A 21,896-nucleotide genomic window follows, 5' to 3' on the forward strand; every position below is an offset into this window, starting at 1 on the left:
GAAATTTTTCTAATTTCGTGAAATGGGGGTACTGAAAAAGTACGGAATTTTTCTGTTGGAGGAGGTACTGAATTTCTCAAGAATGTTCTGGAAAAGTACTGTAAAAGTACTTATTTTTGACCAGTCTGTTTTAGTAGACACCCTGAAGTCCAACCCAAGTCTTCTTAGATCCCACTTGAAGGTTTAATATTGAAAAAAACCTAAATCAAGAATTCTCTGAAAAAATTTGATTTTCAGCTTTTTTAAACTACTTGAATTCATTCAAAACCTTTCATCAAAAATTATTAAAATGGTCTGTTGTTAGGCGGGATAAGCAAACTCCAAGCTTTCTTTATTAAAAAACAAATTTCTCTTCCAATCTTTTATCAATGTGAAGCGGCTTTGCACTAAAAGTTGACAGTGCTGCTTATTAACCCCAGAAAAATTGTTTCAACCATCCGGAATCATAACTAGCCATTGTTTTACTACTTTTATTGATTTGTTGAAAGTGTAAAATTATCTCCTCTTATTTGCCTCAAGAAGTATTATTGATCAACAAAGTCCAAGTCAAGGAAATGGTCTCTAAAATTTATATTTTGGTCAAATCATGCCTTTTTTCCACTCTCATGAGCGCTTGCTCATGGAAGGTATTAAAACTGACTTATTCTCTATTCTTTCATTGGAGTACTAATCAGATAAACACTGTCTACAGGTCTGACTAATTGGAAAATAAAATTGTCAGGCAATTTCATCAAGTCAGGGCAATCAGGAAAAAGTCAGGAAGTCTCATGAAACAGGCTGGTTTGAAGATGTCAGAACTTGAATTCTAAAAGAAAATCACTGGTGAGCGCAATCAAACTAAGACGCAGCCTTGTCTGGGTTAAGTGCTCTTAGTTCCTTTCTGTTTAGTGAATAGAGAAATAATTTTCAATGAGGAAGGGCAATTTTAGCCAATTTCAAATGATCAATACCTGAAAAAAAAAAGGTTCTTATGTTCCTATCGTTTGTAGTGAGAAAAATGCCGAAAATATCTTTCAGTCTTACGTGCCCAATTTGTCAATGTGAACAGTTAAGGAATTTAGATTCATTTGGGCAGGCAAAACCTGGAAAAGTCAGGGAAATTTATCCTGCTGAGTTCGCAGACATCCTGAATATGACAGAAGCGTTACCACTGTTCTCCAGCCGAAAAAACTGTAAGCAATCCCCAGATTTTCTCTGGGCCTTAGAGTTTCTCATTCACTCTCTTAAATTATAAAGAAAGCTTTTTAAATCCCGCTTTTGAAATAATTCCAGAGATCAATAAGCTTAAAAAAAGAGCACCCACCAATAACCAATTTTTATCGAGTTTCATACAAAGACGTTTGCGCACCGAAGAGCAAACATTAATCAATTCCATTCAAACTGAAGCAGGACTTGAATAAACATTTTCATTGATAATAGTTCTGTTGTGATTTTTTTCCGTTTTTTTTTTTTTTTTTTTTTTTTTTTGTTTCTTGTTTTTATCACTATTGCGGAAGTCCTCTCTCCCGACAGGAATTAGGTATGTACCTATTTACTTTCCTTTTTTCCTTTGCAATTTGTTTGCTCTTCAGTTAGCCGCTTTAATTTTATTTATCCTAATGTGTTGTGTAAGAAGTTTCTAGTTTAAGTTTCCAAATTCAAGAGTAAAACTACGAAACTGCTTACCTTAGTTTCGAAAGTTGTAGATTTTCTCACTTATTTTATCTTCTCAAAAAATTGTCCAATTATTCAGAATTTCTACCAGTTTTACCTCAGAAACTCGGAAAAAGTATGGAATCTTCTAAAATCCAAAGGAAGTTTTGAATCGTTGCCAAAGTTCGACGCAATTTTTCGGGAAAGAACTGACACCCTCCTAATCATCACAACAAATGCTCAACATTTTTTTGTCATTTTCCTCAATTATTTTTCAAAAAAAATTTCCTAAAAGTTTGTCTTAAAGTTTTATCTGTAGTCTCCCAAGGAAAGAAAGTACGAGTAGAAATTTTTAAACATCATTATGGAAATAAGTATCGTCATAATTAAATGGTCAGAATATCGGCACAGGAAAAGGAGACTTCAGCACAGCGTTAAAGACCAAATTTGATTGAAGTATACTACTGCTCAGAGAGGTTAATTTCGCACCACTTGCCGTAAAGAACTCCCACAAATTTAAAAAAAAATTGACTATTCCAGAGCATTACAGAGCTTGAGGTCTAAAAATCGCTCTTTCGATAAAACTGTCCTTTTCAAATTTTTTTAACGTCGTTAATAATGCATATTTTGACTTAAAGTTTTTGACGTATCATCATGGAGAGTAGGTATTAGACATTGATTTTCATCAAAAACGGTTAAGTAATACATAGTTTTGACCCAAAATGCATTTTTCACTCCTCTGGGAAACGTGGTCACTCTCCTATGCCCGGTCACATCTATGCACCTTGCATGTATCTATCGCCTCTATTTTTCAACTGCATGGATGTACTTGGAATTAGCTTAACTACGTCAAAAATTGCCTGATTCCCTATCATGTTTCATTTTTACCATGGAAAACTTAAAACTTGGTGAGTATATTCTTTATAAACCAGGGGGAAAGAAAGCACAGAAAGTTACCAAGCGTATTATTTTGTGCTCTGTAAAAAAAAGAATTTGAGAGGAAATTTGGGTATGAGAAATCTAGTTTAGGGCTGATCCCGGTTTAATCAGCTAATTAAATCAAGTAAAATAATCAGCTTCTTGGAAAACGTCCTACGTCTAAGATGCTCCTAAGCTTCCCAGAGTACAATCTGTTTACTTGAGGGAAAAACAATTAGTCCTTTTTGGCAGAGCTGAAAGTTATTCTGGCCATTAAATGGCGCTCCGCTGGGATGACTGAAATTCTTCTTTGGCAATTTTGAGTTCTGTTAATGATGCATGACTTGAGAGATGCTCTGTATGTGTGCGGAAGAGAAAAATTCCACTCAGGCTTTTAACCTTTCTATTGTGGATTTGAATTTCCATTCCATGGTCAAATGACTGCAATCCATTTCATCCCAAATCTGTCTCAATGTTTGTTACTGTTGATAATGAGGTTGTGATCATTGCAAGTTACTGTCTAAATCTGCCAGCGGGCTAATGGTTGAAATTGATAGACAAAGCAATGGACAAAGAAGACAAAGGGAGTATGGAGTGATCTTATTGTTTGAAATGGGTGGTTTTTATAGACAGTGGGGGTAAATTATGGACTAACTATAAGGTCTCTCGTGGGTTGACGATAGTTAGTTTATTACCTACCTCCTATGTCCATTGCAACCACCTGCTTCCGCCAATTGGATCCCTCCATATCTCTTTTGTCCTCTTTGCCTATAGCTTTGTCTATCAATATCAACAATCGGCCTACAGTTAGGGACATAGTTTAATGATGGCACCTTTTTACAGAGGGAACAAAGAAACAACAGTTGAAGTCAACTGTTGAATTGTACCACTTCTTGGAGAATTCCTTGTTTCAATTTAAATTTTCAATGTTTTAATATGAGCAGTTCTCTCTCTTTCTTTTTCTCGCTTTCCTATCCTAGAGTTAATTTGGAATGCTCTGTATCAAAATCTGTTATGTCCTTTGAGGTTTGAAGCTTATCCTTGTACTAAAATTTGGTGCTGTAGGAAAATAGCTGTATTGCATTTTTTCTATTTATTCACGCTCGTTTATTGTATATGAAGAAAATCTTCCCTGAAACATCCCCCTTTAAAGAACTGTTAAACAAGGAAATTACGAAATTAAACAAGACGAAAATCTCTAAACTTAAAAAACTCAATTTTATCTTGCTTTTTCCTTTTATATCGGTACTATATTTCAGATGGTCCATCGCCCCTCTGAAATGACTTACAGATAAAGAAATAAGTAAGGAAAGTTATAGTTTTATAAGTTTAGCGATTCCCTTATTAATACGAATACTCTCCTTAGTTTCATACCAAAACGTTTTAATCGTTTTCACCTGAATTTATCCGAGAGCAGTGCTTGGAAAGCAGTATTGTCATTTTTCATAAACGAGGGGTTTTAGAAGACTGTCGTTTTTGTGAAGTGCTACTCCACTATCATAATGATCTGTATGGACCAAACACGAAATGATAAAAGGGTAAAAAGGCAAGCCCCTACATCTTTAGAACCTATAGGTACCTAATCGAATCTATTGATATTAGTCTCTTGACTATCCGATTTTCCCTCTCCTGGCTGGAAGAAAAACTTTTATGGAAAGCATAGTGCTGCCATCTATATTTGCGCTCAAGTCTTTTAAGATCCCATCATCAGGATTAAAATTGAGCACTAGTCCCGTGAGAAATTCCTATTTTTGGCTGTTGCAAGTTATTTAAAATTATCTTGAACCACTCAATCAGCAAATCTGGAACAGTCTACTTCAGATCTATTTAGGTATCAGATTCATTTTTATGTATCCGTGACACCCATGAAGAGGACGTTTTGCCAAAGGACAAACTATCTTTTCCTTAAAGAGCACTCGTCTGGTAGAAAAGGAATATAACATCTGTAGACCTAGTAAAGAGTCTCATTTCGGTCCTTATTGTAACCCTTTTTTCAGTGCTCTTTAAATATATCGATAGCGTAAGTCCGCAATCACAAATGTCATTTGCGGTGTCTGAAAATCTCCGCCTCTATGTTATTTTTTTAAAAGAGAACAAATTGACATCATTCCTTGAAGTTTATGCAGAATTTTCTTCGCACAGAGAAAAAAAATCACGGCAGTTTTAAAGAATTGCCGCTGGAGAAGTTTTCCGTTTAAAAATTAAAGTATGACAGGAAGTCTGCAATTTCGCAAACCGAGTTATGTGATTGCTGACTTACACTGTTGATATCCATGGAATATTTTCGTTTAAATTTTTCTAGGCTGTTTTTTTTAACATTTTTTTTTATTTAAAGTTATTAGAGGTTTTTAATTCATTTTTTAACATTTGTTTCTTTTAATCTCCTTTTTCAGCATCTCTGAAAAGCAGATAAAAATTGAGGATCAGCTGTTCTCTGCCTTTGTCATGCTAGACCCTCTACCAGATATGTGCGGGCCTGATAATGTGGTCTTTATTTCGAGTGACGACTCGAGTGACGAAGAAGCCAAAACTGTCAGCCAATTTTACTGTACTCAGTGCAAAAAATCTTATCGTTCTGCAAAAACCCTGAATGCCCACTCGAAAAGATTTCATGAGAGAAGATGGTCTGAGCAGAAAAGGACATTCATTCCAATCTATGACACTTCATCCATTAAAGTAAACAAATCCTTGAACAATAATGAAAATCAACCTCAAAACCCAACAACATCTACTGAGCGGCACAGTTTTTACTGTACTCCATGTCACCAGCAGTTTGCCAGTGAAGTTATCTTACAGCGCCATATGCGGTTGCATGTAAACAACCGGAGGAGTTCACGAAAAGGGGAGCATGAGATGTTCCGATGCCTAATATGTTTTGACTTATATGACACGGGTGAATCTCTTAGAATGCACTATTCGAAATGCCATCCCTTAGAGAATCCAAGCTAATATAGAAACTTCACCAGCATTTGAATTTGTTTGATAGATTGACTCATATTGTGAAGCTTACCTCTACAGAAAATTACACTACGATGTATTTCTACAGACAAAGTTTACTCTCCCAGGATTTTCATCACTTCTTTTGTGTAAATATGCTCAATTTGCATCTACATTTGTTTTTTCTTCTTTAAGCGCACAATTGACTACATTTTTACCCTCTGGAGATTTTATCTGTGTTTGTGAAACATCAAGGCCCAAATTTCGTTTTTTTTACCAACAAGCAAATTCACTTTAAACCCCACGTAAATAATCTTCTAAATTCAAGCTGTTTGCGGAGGGCGCAGTTTTTTATTTTATTTATTTTTTCAAATGTATATACTTTTTTAATGGCAAGCTAGACTCTTCCACAAACATTCAGTGGTGTCAACCATTTGGCAAATCCAGAGTAAATAATTCTGTACATATATTGGCACAACTTTGATTTATGATTAACTATGAGTTCTCTTCCACAAACATTCAGTGGTGTCAACCATTTGGCAAATCCAGAGTAAATAATTCTGTACATATATTGGCACAACTTTGATTTATGATTAACTATGAGTTTAATTACAATTATTAAATCAATCAGTAAAATGTTTTTGGCTGTATGTAGTTTTGACCTCATTTTTTAGCTTATAAGCTTCAAAAAATTATACATTCTTGGGGCATGGAGCTACAAACTGTTGCTCTGTCTTTTTGGAATAACTGAAGAAAACTCACTATTAGTTGTGTATCAAAGTAGTGGCGATGCACAGGACTGTCTACCCTGGATTCATCTTAGTCAAATAACTCAGGTAAACATCTTGCACCGTATGTAAATGGAAGGTAACCACTCCCAAAATTTGAGCCTTTACCTTGATTTTCAAGGTTTGCTCTCAATGATATGTTGATTTTTGTGCTATTTTGTTCTAAAAAATGAGGCCTTGACTTAAGATATTTTGTTATGTCTGCTGTTTCCAATTTAAATTTTTACGACGTCTGCATTACAGCAGCTATTTTCAATGTCAGTTACAGATGTTTGATTTCCTATTGTAATGATTGTTGAGTTCATTTAAATCTACAAACTTTTAATTTATCAATTTGCGTGCTAACTTCAAAAATAATCGAAGTGTGAAGATAGGTACTTTTTTTTCAGCATTCTGATTTTGTACATCACCAAATATTTTTAAGCAAATGTTTTCAATTAAACTTTTATAAATCTTCTTTATATGTGTTAAAACTTTAGTATCATTTCAAATATTGTAGACATTTATGACTCTTTTTACTTGAGATCATGAAATTAGGGTGTCTACAGATCTGGGAAACCCGGAATCCTCAGTGAATTCCATCAGGATGGAGAAATTAGGGAAAAGTTAGGGATTTTAATGAAGAAGGTTGGAAATCCAAAAAATCTTGAAGCTTTAAAGCTAAGAAAACATCAAAGCTATCCACATAACCAAACTGAGTATCAGTTTGACGCGGTTCAATCTTCTGAATTACACTCTGAACGGCGAACAGAAGAATGAGTTTCAATGAGAAATTGCAATTATAGTTAATGAGTCAGTTGCGCTAGTCATCGAATCGTGTTTTGATGCTTGATTATCATACATAGGCTAAAAATAATATGATCTGTCCAAACAGCAACTTTCCACATTCAATAATAACCGAGATATCGCCCTTTGTAAAGTCGGGTTTTTGATGTCATCCATCCCGTTAGTGACACCCTTGGTTTCTTCAACCTTGCTTTAATCAATCAGCGTGACGCACATTTGCACTAGTCATTCAACGTGAAACTCGGATGAAAGCAAGGTGGAAGAAACCAAGGGTGTCACTACCGTGATGGATGACGTCAAAAACTGGACTTTTCAAAGGGCGATATCTCGGTCAATATTGAACGTAGAAAGTTGCTGTTTGGGAAGATCTTATTCTTTTTAGTTAATCTACGAGAATCAAGCATCTCAAAACGATTCTGTGACTAGCGCAACTTACTCATTGAATAATCAACACCTGAAGAAAAAAGGTTCGCACGTTTCTGCCGTTTGCCTTGAAATTGAAGCTAAAAATTTTTCATTTTCAGGCACACATGGAAATTTCTGATATATAGTCAGGGAATTTTGATTATTTTGGGGAGAGAAAACCTGGGAAAGTTGGGGAAATTTTTGCTGCTTGGTCTGTAGACACCCTGAATTAGTTTGAATTGTATGGATTCTACAGTGAATTTGATGAAGGTTTTGAGGTATTTTCTCTACTGGGATTTTAGTTAGTCAGCTTTTTAGATCTAAGTAATTTACTGCACATTTCCATTTGAAATTAAGTGGAAGAATAGCCAAGTTATGATGTTACCGAGAGTGTACATCTCTCTATATGTTTGGTTCCTTTTTCTTGTGTTTCTTGGTGAAAGTAAGGAAGCTGTGATACAAATACTAATAATTAATCTCAAGCTATTATTCATCAAATTACGTACCTGAGAGTAATTTTTTTTCTTTCTTTTTTTTTCGAATTATTAAATTTCCTCTGACTTGTTGGTAAGAAAAATTTATCAAGTGCTCCAAAAATGAATTGTGTTAAAAGAACTAATTTTTTGTCTATCCACCTTATTTTAAACTTATTTCTAATTCAAAGAGTTAAATCTGGAGTTAACTCCTTATCAAAAATAAAGATGAAAACTTAAAAACGTAAAAAAAAACAAATGGAAATTATAGATTCATAAAAAAAAGTTAAAAAGAATGATAGGTAATTATTGCAATAAGGTAGTTGAGTTCATTTTTATCGTAGCTGATAAAAAATGAAAAAGTATGCTTATTATTGAATTGCGTTGATCAAGTTCAACTTTCTTATAATCGATGCAAAAAATGTGTGGACATGGATAAAACTGCGTTTTTTTTCTACTCTTTTGACTGCATGTATTCTTCATTTAAGTGCTTCCTTCACTAATAGTCCAGGCGCCTGGTAGCTAAAAATGAGGCTACCTGGAATTTTGGGTACACAGCGATTTTGTTGGCTTACTTTATGTTTTTTGGGTCGCTGAATCCGAATCTGAAGTTTCCGCACGCGTATCTGGTGAGCATTTTCCGCTATTTTGAAAAAATGGCCTAAAAAGGCCTTTTTTTGCGGTTTTTTTGATATAGCGGCTACGGATGAGGAAAAGTCCCGGATTTAGCTAATGTTTTGAATAGCTGACAAAATTTGGAAGAAAATGGTATATGAATATGCTAGGTTTGCTCAAAAATTGAGGAACCTCGGATTTTGGAACTTTAGAACGCTTCGGAACTTGGCTGACCGCGGCGAGCCGGATCGCGCGTTGACGGGTGCGCCGCGAAAACGTGAATAGGCGCGATGTTCACGATGCTGTATCTTCCTCAATTTTTAAGCAAACCTAACATATGTATACACCATTTTCTTCCAAATTATGTCAGCTATTCAAAACATTAGCTAAATCCGGGACTTTTCCTCATCCGTAGCCGCTATATCAAAAAAACCGCAAAAAAAGGCCTTTTTAGGCCATTTTTTCAAAATAGCGGAGAATGCTCACCAGATACGCGTGCGGAAACTTCAGATTCGGATTCAGCGACCCAAAAAACATAAAGTAGGCCAAAAAAATCGCTGTGTACCCAAAATTCCAGGTAGACTTACCAGGCGCCTGGACTATAATAAATCATTTGATAGGCAGATCGACAAAATATGTTTTTTTGATAACAGAACTGTAATTTAAATGATTTTTTAAAAGATTGTGGAAGCCTTGTCAAATTTTCCAGTTATTTATTTGATTAAGACTAATGTTTTTACTCTCATGTACCATGAATTTTTGCCTACCTAGTTTTAATTATACTGAAATTTGTCCCCAAATACGGGCCAAAATCTTGTCAGAAACCAGGAAACCACTCAATTAAAGACTTAGGTGCGACAAAGGCTTTTCTCAGTTTCAGTATTTCAGAATAGAGCAAAAAGAAAAAAAAAATTTATAGTTGAGTGATGGAAAAATTCAATATTTTTCATAATTTGAGAATATTTTCAGCATTTTACTTTTCAGAAATTAACCGATCCAGTAGTTCCCTCAAAAAAAAAAAGAGAGAAATTGTTGGTGGCAATTCTGAAAGACTCTTTGAGAAAAGTGCTCTCTTCTCGCCCAAATAACCCTCAATTTTATTCTAGCAGAGTCTCAACTCCAGTGAAGTCTATACCAGCAATGCTAGTTAGTCAAGGATGTTGGACTGTTATTCATGAAATTATTTAGGCCCCTGCATGTATGAGACTGACTCCTATTTTCCAAAATACTGCCCAAAATTCATGTCGTATATAACTTGTGTAGATATTATTAATTATTAATGTGTGTTCCTCATAAGTGGAGCTCTCTATGTTTAAACCTTGTTTTCATTATTACTTTAATTTTTACTTCTTACATAATTTTTTACATTCTAATTTGTTCATTTTACTTTTAATTTTTTTGTTAGGCCTCTTAGAACTTGTGTCGGATAAATTGGTTGCTATGCACTTTCCGTTCGCAAACAACTATGGAAACCGTTTGCTACTGGATACTGCCGCCCAGTAGCAATTGAGAATTGGACTTCATTTTGTAATTAGAAACTACAATTTCAGGCTCATCTGTAAAAACACCTATGTGTACAAGGAAACTAATGGTCCATATGTTGTTTCTAAACTTAGCCAGAAATTGTAGTTCCTAATTGCAAAATATAGTCCAATTAACACACAGCAATAATGTTGCTGTGTTGCCATTGTACCCATGTACCTTTACCCAGGGATATTACTAAAACTGTTTACTGCACATCAAAGTCAAAAGTAAACAACTGCCAACTTATCTGATGCAAGTTTATACCTCATACTTTACTACTTACCTCATACTGTACATATGTCTGTTGAAATTTCTAAAGAAGAACTTTTTTATGTTTTTAAAATTTTATTTGATAAGTAGCAGTGATATTTTGTTTTTTTCAGATCAAACAAACAACTTAGTCTATTGATAATAATATTTTAGCCCTATAGTATTATGTCGTCTGCTTGAGGGTTGCTCATAATATTACGCATTGGAAGCAAGGGGGTTAAGTATCTTCATTTGTACAAAATGAAGTTTCTAGAATTTTGTTATATTTTGGAAAGTAAGATATTTCGATTCAAACTTTATAGAATGAAATAAAGTTGGGGGGTATGTTGCATAATTCCTTCGAGTGCGGAAATCGAATGAAGGTAAAGTAAAACCATTGGAAAGAGAGTTATGTAATTCATGAAGCATCCCTTAACGTTGAATGGACATCTAGAGATATGCCTCCCTACTAACGTTAGCCATCAGGATTAAAAACAATAGTCTGACGATAATTTAGATAAAGAAGTTAGCATTTGAATATCCTCTGTAAAGTGAATGGGAAGTTTTTTTTTTCCTCTCCAAGAATACCTGATTAAAATTATCAGGGACAGAATAACTACCTAAGTTGCTGAAACTTTGTAGTGTTTAAATCAAATGCCGCAATATCCTTCAACTGACAGGTTTAGTGAATACTCTTCTTAACTAAACGGCCCAGCTATCACCCAAGAGAAAATAATCGACAAAATGGATATGAAATTTATTTCGTTAATAGGGTTCAGAAGAATTGTTGAAAGTCACATTCAAGAGAAAAACTTGTGTATTCCAATGATGCACATTTTCAAGATGAAAACTTACTTTTCCTTCAAAACGTTTGCAATATGTTCAATTTGCGATTGATTAATGTTTGTGGGATTTACTAATTATTTAAGAATGTAATAGATGAAGAAGTCTTGGTGCCCCTATGAATGACCTCTTTATTCTCAGTTGCGATGGCTGTACAGCCCAGATCAATGCAACTAATGTGCATAGCTGTTCAAGTCTTGAGTTATCGGCCGTACATCTTGAAAGAATAAGTAGCATAGCTAGGTTACTATGTTTTGAGAAGTTTACATGCCATGTTTAAGAAGTGTTAGTATGTTTGATGAAATAATTCATGCAGCTCTATTCCAACCACTTTGCAATGATTCTTCTCCTCTTTTCTAATCTAAAGTATTGAGTAATTTTTGTTTTAAGCAGTATATTTTTAATAGTAAGTTACCTGGAGTTCCTAAGAGAAAGTAAATGTTAAAATCTCAGGGCATGCAGTTTCAGATATGTAACGATTTTTATATGATCCATCATCTTGCTCAAAGATTGTATTCTTACAAAACTGCGAAAGCAATCTACTTTGAAATATAAAAGTTTTTTCTGTTTAATTTACATGTTTTTCTAAGTTAACTTTTTCACCTCTATCACCAGGATCAATGGATTCAAGTTAAAGTTTCTTCTAAAATGTGTATCTTGCTACGATTTTTACTGAATCTGGATATCATCGTTGCACTGATCATAGAATTGTGCAGCCCACGTAATTTTCATAATCATCGATGTCATCAAAATTTTACAGTTATCAGTCCGTACAAGCTATTTCAAATTTGATAAAAAAGAAACGCAAAATATTGCAAATAAGTTTGTTGAGAAGTTTTTGAGGCAGATTCAGCTGCAGACTCATGAAAAATTGCAGCATGTGATATGCACCTTTGGCATTTGCACTACATCTTAGATCGCGTAAATTTTGCTAGTATTAAGTATTTCTTAATATGTTGATAATTTTTTTCAAGTGAAAGGTGTTTCACTCAGGTAATCTTTTTGTTTAGTCTTTGAGTTACAATTTCCCATCTTAGGGTTTGGTTTTCTTCTCTGGTAAAAAGTGGTAAATTACGAGAGAGTGCATTCAAAAGGTCTCCTAAAAGAAGGTATTGGAACTTATTGATAAGTGTTTTTATCTCTTGGAGCGTTTCTCTCGTTACCTTGCAAAAAGCAGCCTTGTTCCAAGAATTAGGTTTTAACCAAAGTTTGGTGTTTCTCGTCTTTTTTTATGGTTCCAGTCATTGCAAAGTTCAGTTTTTGAGTTCTAGGATTCCTAGTCATAGTTTTTGGATGGGACTTGATTAGGACTGTAGCAAGGAGTCAACCAATGAGTTATGACCAAAACTATTTAGTTTGTAAAGTGGATTTTGGTTCACGTTTATTTTTATTGATTGCTGTGTGAGTACTTCGTTTGATCTTCCGAAATCTCGAATCAGTGTTTCTTTTTACGGTAAACCTTAGTCTCTTCTCCCACTTCCCAGCTCCTCTCATCTGAGTATTTTTCTTTCTCTAGAGTTTTGTGTTTGTTTGTGATTTTTTTGTAATTTATTTTCATCGCAGGCTTCAGTTTTCAAATCAGAGCACAATCCTTATTGAAGGGTGGGAGGGCAGATTTTTTTCTTCCCTGAATAAAGTGGATTGTGGGAGCTCCCTAGCTGTTCACCTACCCCTAATCATCGAGTACGGAATTGGAAATTGAACAAACTATCGGGACAGAATCTTTGAACAGAGTTGGCCGATGTCCATTTTAATGTGAGCCGTCGTTGCACCAGCCAGCGGCCATTTTCTTCCTTCTAATCCCTACCACCAACTTATTATATCTGTTATTTTTACCCCCTACTCCCATCATAAAGCGTATTCTTCAAGTCGGGTACGTATTATTTGTTTTCATGGCAGCTAGTGTTATTGAAGTTTTTCGCTTTCGTCCTTCACAAATCTCCTGCCTGAGGCTTCATTCCCCAAAGTTTATACAGGCAATGCCTCTTCTGTCCTTTCATGTTTCCTACGCTGAATCCGACCCTTCGATTTTCTTTTTCAGCATCGTCCCAGGGAAAGGATCCACGCTCTCCGATCTGAAGAACAGAATCGAGGTGATCCTTGACTCGTGCTCTTCCTCACGCCCGTGCCTCAAAGGACAACGAAGAACCTTCCAGTGCTACAAATGCAAACTGGAATTCGAGAGGGGTCCTGCACTCGTCCAGCACTGGCTCGGCCACCTGAAGGGAAAATTGAAGCGACTCTACAACCCTCAGGTCCAGAAAATCCGGAAATTCCAATGCGAACGCTGCCGATTCCAATTCAACCTCAAGTCCCAGCTCAAGACACACATCACGACCGTCTGTTTCAAGGACCTTTACACGGCGACCTTCAAGTGCAACTCGTGTTACGAACGGTTCGCCTCCGGGGAGGCGCTCGAAGCCCACCGCCGAACGCACTTCAAGCAGTACACCTGCACGTTCTGCGAGGAGCGCTGCAGCAGCTCGCACAACCTCCGGCGACACCTGCGGGTCCACTCGGAGCTGCGGCCGATGAAGTGCCCGCACTGCGACGCCACCTTCAAGAGCAAGCAGATCCTCGACGTCCACCGCGCGACCCACGACGAGGAGCGACCCCACGCGTGCGGCCTCTGCGGCGCGCGGTTCCGCCAGAAGCCCTGCCTCCGCGCGCACATGGTCAAGCACACGGACTTGCGCGCCTACGCCTGCGGGGTGTGTGCGAACAAGTTCAAGGATCGCAAGACTCTGCGCCAACACATGCACAAGCACTCCAGCCTCAAGCCGTACCGCTGCGAGCTGTGCGAGGCTGCGTTCAAGAGGCGGGACCACCTGAGGAACCACGAGCTGACGCACCTTGAGGACAGGCCGTTCAAGTGCCATCTCTGTCCCTCCTATTCTGCGTGTCAGAAGAGCGTTTTCAAACGGCATTTAAGGCTCCAGCATGGGGTGTTCGACTGATCTTTCGGGGGGATTGCCATCTCTGCCCCTCCTATTCTGCATGTCAGAAGAGCGTTTTCAAACGGCATTTGAGGCTCCAACACGGGGTGTTCGACTAATCCTTCTGGGAGCTAGATTGCCATCTTTGCCCCTCCTATTCTGCGTGTCAGAAGAGCGTTTTCAAACGGCATTTGAGACTCCAGCACGGGGTGTTCGACTGATCCTTCAGGGAATTGACTAGGCTTTGGCGGTGTTTATTTTCATGAGTTTTCGCTCTTGTTGTGCCAGCTTTATTTTATGAACTTGTACCCTGATTTCGTATCTTTAAGCAAATGGATCGAGCCTTTTCGTGGGTCAACAATTTTATCGGGCTTTTAAGTAACCAAAACAAGAATAGATATGATTTTTCTTGCTGCATGAGAGTAGAAAGTCATTGCCAGGACAGCCCTCGCGATTCTATCAGGTTCTTCTAAGTTCCCGCAGAATCTCGTTCTTTTCTCACCATTCCGACCTCTCGCTCTCTCTCTTTTGTGTTGTGTCTTGAGCTTTCTTTCTTAGCTCTCGAACGCATTCAGTCGCGCAGGCGGTGTACCTACTGTGCTGTGCCGTCATGCCAAGGAAGAACGCCGCATAAGCCTTTAGCCATTGCTGTATCTCATCTGATAAAAAAACGAATTTACTGGGAAAATTGCGAATGTTTTTCTTCAAATTTTCCAGACAATTTTTTTGCAGTTCAATCTAAATTATCTAAAAATCTCCAGAAAAAATGAGCAGGTATAACTTTCTTCAAAAATGCATGTTTCATACCGGGAAGTTTGGCAACTCTCGAATAATGTACATCGCTCTTCCTAAGCACGGCAGTGTGGGTGGATGGACTCTTTCAAATAGGGAGTTATACTCTTCTAATCTTCTATCCCCTACAAATCATCTCAAATCTCTAAATCTAAACCTAATTAACACTCCTATCCTTCTATACCTAATACAACCTAACAAATTACCCTCTTAATATTTCCAGACCCCATCCAAGGCTGCAGTATCTACCCGATTAAACGCCTTAAAACCATAAAAAAAAAAAAAAAAAAAAAAAAAAAAAAAAAAAAAAAATATGGAGTTATTTTTATGCACGTTTTTGTGGTGTCTTCACCGAACAAATTATGACCGAAATACTGATTTTCAGAATTTGAAAAATTCCATAATTTTCTAGGGGAGGCAAATCAATAGACTCCTCTTAAGAAAAGGAGGCCATTTTCATGTCCCCCTGATGGGCTAGTAAATCTATAGTATATTACTGCAACAGACTGCTTCACCTGTGGTCTCAGGAGGCAAAAATTACTACCACAACTAGGGTTGCCTGTAGAGAGAGGCTTAAAAGAACACCTAATCTAGATGAACAAACAATCTCGCAAAATGTTTCTCACTTAGGACTTCAAGTGTTAAGCGTCAGATATTATCGCCTTAGTTCTTTATGTTTCAGACACATATTGCCTCAAATAAATGAAACTCATACAAAGTCATGAGACAGATGTGCAACAATTGGCAGGACTATTCTCGAGGAAAAACGCCGTATGAACATTCGATGGTTGTCAAATTTCCTTCGACAAAATGTTTATTTTTAGGAATGCTACGAATATATTTCGTTTAAATTTTCAGAAACTTTTGGTGAAATTGTGCACAAAATTTTCTGAGAAATAGGAGGGAGAATAGGTATCCACAAGTTTACCATGCAGGAAATTCGTGTTTTATCACAGGAAATTTGGCAACGTCCAAAGGCTCATACAGCGTTTTTTCCTAGCACGGCAGTATTAGCATTATATTTTAAAAAGAGTGGACATATGTGGGAACCAAAAAGAAAAAGCTCACCTTATACAGATACTTAGGTACTCCAGGTTTTTGTACATCTCTCTTGCAAATATGATCGCTGGTACAAGGAAAAGTGCATCAGTTGCGGCTTTTTCGCTTATTGTGTGCATTAATCCCATTCATACTAACATCCTCAATTGATTCATTTTTCATGTAAGTACATTTACCTCGCTCTCTTTCTCTTTTTTTTTTTCCCAGAAAAAGCCTTTCAACAAACTCTATCTCAAATTCAGGACGAGGAATCAGCCGCGGTGCCAGGAAATTTCTCGGTCATATCAATGAGAGGGGAAACAATAGGGACTTTATATGTTATAAATGTGGACTAACTTTCGAGAAAAAATCTCAATTTCTGGCGCACTGGATGGAGCATGTCCGTAACAATCTTGAAAAAAGCTCAAAGAAAAAGGAAGCGCGTGCACATAAATGTGATTTATGCAAGAAGACATTTACCCTGAAATCTAGTCTAAAGAAGCATCTTTGTGAGTTTTGTGACGGACCGGCAGGAACTTCAGTGACAGGAACCTCAACTAAAACAGACCATCATGAGTCGAAGTTATTCGGTTGTACATTTTGTGATTCTAGTTTCACTCATCAAAGTTTTTTGGAAAGGCATTTGGCAATGCATTCAGATTTGAAACCTTTTAAGTGTCAAACATGCGGCCTATTATTCAAAAGAAAAGAAAATCTGTCAACACATCAGCGCCGAACCCATTCTGAAAGTCTATTCAAATGCAATGAATGTTCATTTGCAACAAAGCATCCGTACAACCTCAGAACACATCAAGAAGCAATTCATTCTAGTGTAAACCCTTATAAGTGTAATTTGTGCAGCACATCTTTCAAGTCAAAACATAAATTAGAAAAGCATCAAAAGTCAGTTCACTCTAACCTCGCTCCTTTCAAATGCGATTTATGTGATGCATCCTTCCAAGTCAAGTCTAGTTTACGAAGGCATCAAAATTCATTTCACTCAGACCTCAGGCCATTTAAGTGTAATTTTTGTGATGCATCTTTCAAGTTGAAGCATGCAATGAAATCCCATGAAAGCTCAGTCCATTCCAATCTCAGACCGTTTAATTGTCATTTGTGCGACGCATCATTCAAACTTAAAACGTCACTTGCTTCTCACCAACGCACGCACAACGATGATAGGCCTTATTCATGTGACTTTTGTGATTACACCGCCAGGTTCAGCCACCATCTGTCTGTACATGTACTGAAAATACATAAATTGGCCTAAAAGCATCATTCCTTTCTTCCTTTTTTTTCCGCTGAAAAGTTCTCAAAATCGCTACTTTTCCATGTTCTTTTAAATTTAAATTGACGGTGAAACTATCAAACTTCGGGTTTTGATTCCCAACGGTAAACTGGATTACATTTTGCAATAAGGAACCACTATCTCTGGCTCTTCCATAAAAATACCTTTCTGCATAGAGAATCCAATGGCATATATGTTGTTTCTAAAATGAGCTATAAATAGTGGTTCCTTTATTGCAAAATGCAGTCCAACTGTAGTTGGGCTCTCTAGTTATTCATATTTCTTCCTTTTCCCCACTTTTGTTCCAGTTTTTCTGAAGATGTTTATACATTTTGCCACAGAAGAACGTATTTTAGGTATTGCATATCAATGTAACAACACAAAAAACCTATGAATTTTTTGCTCAATTTTTCACTTATTTCTTATTGTCAGGCCCGAAGATAGACTTTGATGAATTTTTATGAGTTTCACGGGTTTTATAGTTGTAATTTTTTGTTAGTTACGAGCGAATATTTTTTTCTTGTGTCTTAAGTATTTGTAAAAATTTTTATCAGAAAGCATGTTATTTTTTGAACGGAGAATAAAAACTCGTTCACCCAGTTCCCTTTTTTCTTCATCCATTTTCTGAAGAGCCTCATGCATCTCATCGAAGTGCCATATAAGGCCAATCATTATATTACCCTTCCCCTCCCCCCTCTCCTCCAGCTTAAAGTTATCTCATTTTTCGTAAATGAAATGATTTTACATTAAAATCAATGTATGCAGCTTGTGCAAAGGTATTTCCTAAAACCTAATTATTGATTAGAAAATCGAACTACAAGCCAAAATAAACGAGTACCTAATATTTAAAACTACATGTAGCTGAGATAAAAAATAAAACTTACAAATAACAAAGCAAACGTTCCGACTGTCTACAAACTGCGATCTTCTTCAGTGAATCATGAACAACCAATGGAAACATTTTATAAAATACAAAAGCTGCAAAACTATTATCAAACTATGTGAAATTACTATTATTCCGAATTCCTCAGGTATTTCATAATTGAGGTGCACATGTACCAGTGGAATCAATTTCCTTCTCGTTTAGTGAGGAATGGAAATTCAAGTGTTGTTATGTCACGGCGCCAATAGGTCACGTTAAAAGGGTAAGTAGATAAAAAAGTAAAAAAGTAGGTCTTTTTAAAATTGGCGCCATAATTTTAAATTCGAAGCCCATTGCCACCAAAACTCCGCATCGCTTCTGAAAGCCGAAATGCAACATTCAACAGTATTTATGGCATTTGGCATTATCGGGCATCGGCATTGTTTACGTGAGTTTGTTCGTGGGTACCGGTTTCTTTTTTTCCAGTTTTATTTAGAATTCTCTCGTCAAGTGATGTTTTAACCTTTTAGTTTTTATTTCTGAGCTGTATTAAAATCACACCATAATGACAGAAGACAAACCGGATAAGGACAAGACCGAGAAAACGGAAGTGGTAAGAACCTAACCTCTAGCTCTCATGACTTATGTGTCTCTCAATTCAATTATTTTTCTTCGAATTCTTCGTTTGACGTAGTTACTGCCACAGAATCACCGAGTTTCCAACGAAACGATTCTGTGTGGATACTGAAATTTCTGATTTCCATCCAAGGCTGATTCTGCGCAGCACTCTTGTGTTACTTACTTACAAACATCATAGACCGTTGGTTTCCTAAGGGCTTTTTTTTTTATCCGTGGAACGCATGAAACGGATAAAAAAAAGCCCTATAGAGTACTCAGAGTTGTAATGTAAATGGGAGAGAGGTGGCACCACGTTCTGGTCGACGAATTCCTAGCCCGGTGTGCGCTGAGCTTTGGTCACTTTTTTGATACTTGTTCGAACCAAAATGGCAGTGTGGAATACGTAATATTTCCCATCTTCTTTGTTTACATGAGTTGGCCGGGTCCCCGTGTATCGAAACTACTCGATGATGTATCGAATTAGTGACTCACAGGAGTCTCAGAATTTGGGACCTGAGAAATGCTTAAATGTGGCGCCAGCTCTCCCACTTACATTACGACTCAATGGTTGGTTTTCACTGTTCAGGCTCATTCATATGGCCTGCAAAGCCACTGGGCAAGCCTAATTATAAAAATGTAATTATTTTCCCTCATTGCTACATACAGCGAATGCTGATTGCACAGGTCTAAACAGGCTTGGCAGGGTGTGAGAATGCCTCCTAAAAAGTCTTAGCAGGGTCAATTCAGGTGTGGAATGCCATGATTAAACCATAACATTGAGGAGTTACATCTCCCAAATTTGACCCAAATATCATCTAAAAACTATCCTTTGCAAGCATTCTACTAAATTAGAAAGATGTGTCTTGAATTTGAATCATGTGCTATACCTGTAATGAGACGATATTGCTGTATTTTTTTTTATCTGAAAAGTATGACAAAGTATTGGTACTTAGAAATTTCTGCTCCTACTGCATCCTTAAATTTTAAACTAAATTTATGTTACTTGCAAAATCAATATCAATGTTGAGGAGAATCATTAGGTCCAATGACTGTATATTCCTGTCAAAGCGAAAGGCCAACACGCGGAACATGATGTGTAATGATACAATTCAATGGGATATTCTTGAAATTCAACAATTTTGTGTGTCCTCGCAATGATTATATTCTTTATGCAGATTAATCCCAGCTGGTAGGATTTGGAAAATTAACCACATTTGAAACATCAATGTACCTAGCTCGTCATCAGGTAATCATTAATTTTATTTTATTTATTTGTTTATTTACCTGGATGTATCAGAAGACCCGACTAATGACAAATAATTATGTACTTTTTCTATTAAATTTTGCAGTACGTAGTAATTTTACGTCAGTTATTCCTTTTCTTTTAAGTTTCTGTTACTCTGCCATTTTTTATTCTTTCAGGAATGGGGAAGTGAGAAACTGTGCCAAGCGCAGGCAGCGATCAATGAAAATCCTTGGGATATTGAATCTTGGGGTATTTTGATACGAGAAGCCCAAACCAGATGGATTCATGATGTACGCCCTTTTTTGAGCAACTTGTCAACACTTTTCCAACAACCGGGCGATACTGGAAAATTTACATTGAACAAGAGGTAAGCACCTAATGCTCTTTTCACAATCAAATCCTCACTGTCAAATCATACAAACGAATTTTCTTTTCTAAAGATGGCTCAAGTCGAAAAGGGCTGATCTCTACTGCTAAGGCAAAAAATGTAATTATCCATGCATTTTCGTTTTAAAAGAAAATTAGCCAACTGAAATATCTCCTGAATTTTCCTGTGAATGATCATTCAGTAAATTAATTTAAGTTATCGACAGACAATTTCAAGGACATTTCTGGGTTGGTTTAGCCTCTTAAAATGAGAAAATAAAATATAATATAAATGGAAACTTGCAAAGTTGCAGTCATGGATACAAATTCTTTGACTGCAGCCATCAAAATATATTGGCAATATATCAGTGAATATTCGGTTAAAGTCTGGAAGATGCATGCTTTACCATTTTTGCAAGTGGATAATTCGATTTTCAATGCATCAAGCTTGACATCCAGTTGTTTCCTTTCCTTCTTTACTTCGGTCCCAGAAATGAGCCTGTCTGGGACGTTACGAAATTAATATTAAGTCCAATTTTTTTTCAAATTTAATGCAGCCTTATATAATTTGATTTCAATTTTTAGTCCTATTTTAAAATTATGCCAATTCCAGTGCATCTCATTAGTCACTATTTTTAGTGAATATTTGTTTGAAGTGGATTTAACTAGAGTCACCTGCATGTGAGAGTATCGCCATGAGAGAGCTGCTTTTGATCGGCTCCTCCATCTCAGGTTTCGTGGAGATCTCAGGATCCAAAAATGCGGATTTTTGAAGCAGATATGGGCTAGATTAATCGAGAATGTGATTTAATTCTTTAATCCTTTAATCTCCATAAAATTTGCCTGAAGCATGTAAATTTACTGATTTCTACTTATTGAATCAAATTTTAGCATTACAATTAAAAAACTACTACCTATACCATTGTCAAGTTTTGTGAAAATATTGGCATCAGGTGGGAACCTTCAAAGGTTAGCCCCCCTCCTATCCAATGATGCTGATATCAATGATCCAATGTTTGGGTCCTAAAGCCTCCATAAGCAAGTAAAAGGCTGGGCAAAACGGCGATACTCTCACTATAAAGTTACTCTAAATTTGACTCAAAATTTATCGTTGCTTGCTTGTTCCAGATGAGAGGCAGAAATTTTGAAAAAGTTGAAAAGGTAAGCAAAATTAGATTTTTCTAAGATTGATACAAAATCAAAGAACTGATGATTCTTCAGGAAATCTGTCGAAAGTTACAGGCAAGGTTGCAAAAAAAGGACTTCTGTAGAAGACTAATCTTCCAGTCTGCAGATCACGGCAAACGTTTTGCTAATCTTGGGTGGTGGGGCAATTTTCAAGTACTAAGACTGAATTTCACTTTTTTCTAGAAAATTAAGTTTCTTGTAACGAAATTGAATCTTTCTAATCTTTCTTATTGAAGAAACCGGAATTTTAACTGTGATGCATGAACAGAAGATTGTGAGAACTATTCAGCATTCTGGAACTTTTATGTCCAAGAAATTTAAGGCTGGACCGTGCTTAATCAATATCTGAGGACTTATCTGTAACAATAGCGGATGTCGAGTTTTCACATTGT

The 21,896-nt window shown here is 36.6% G+C and overlaps 2 protein-coding genes across 4 annotated transcripts in view; both read left to right on the plus strand.

Annotated features, from left to right (window-relative positions):
* Nucleotides 1–17,728, plus strand: part of LOC109038747 (uncharacterized) — a 36,462-nt gene extending 18,734 nt beyond the window's left edge. The window contains exon 9 of one of the 3 annotated variants that reach the window (XM_019053919.2): nucleotides 16,165–17,728. In XM_019053919.2, the coding sequence (XP_018909464.2) occupies nucleotides 16,165–17,206 (1,042 nt within the window). In that variant the 3' untranslated portion in view covers nucleotides 17,207–17,728. Of the gene's footprint in view, nucleotides 1–4,943; nucleotides 11,743–13,211; nucleotides 14,495–16,164 lie in introns of those variants that run through there. The other 2 variants (XM_019053921.2, XM_019053924.2) reach the window with 2 other exon arrangements.
* A 787-nt stretch (nucleotides 17,729–18,515) lies between these two features.
* su(f) (cleavage stimulation factor subunit su(f)) overlaps nucleotides 18,516–21,896 on the plus strand; it is a 32,403-nt gene continuing 29,022 nt past the window's right edge. Inside the window, exons 1-3 of the mRNA XM_019053966.2 lie at nucleotides 18,516–18,699; nucleotides 20,127–20,317; nucleotides 21,445–21,477. Coding sequence (XP_018909511.2) covers nucleotides 21,445–21,477 — 33 coding nt within the window. The 5' untranslated portion in view covers nucleotides 18,516–18,699; nucleotides 20,127–20,317. The remainder of the gene's footprint in view (nucleotides 18,700–20,126; nucleotides 20,318–21,444; nucleotides 21,478–21,896) is intronic.

This window comes from Bemisia tabaci, chromosome 8 (genome assembly GCF_918797505.1).
Source record: "Bemisia tabaci chromosome 8, PGI_BMITA_v3".
In the NCBI taxonomy this organism is placed as follows: domain Eukaryota; kingdom Metazoa; phylum Arthropoda; class Insecta; order Hemiptera; family Aleyrodidae; genus Bemisia; species Bemisia tabaci.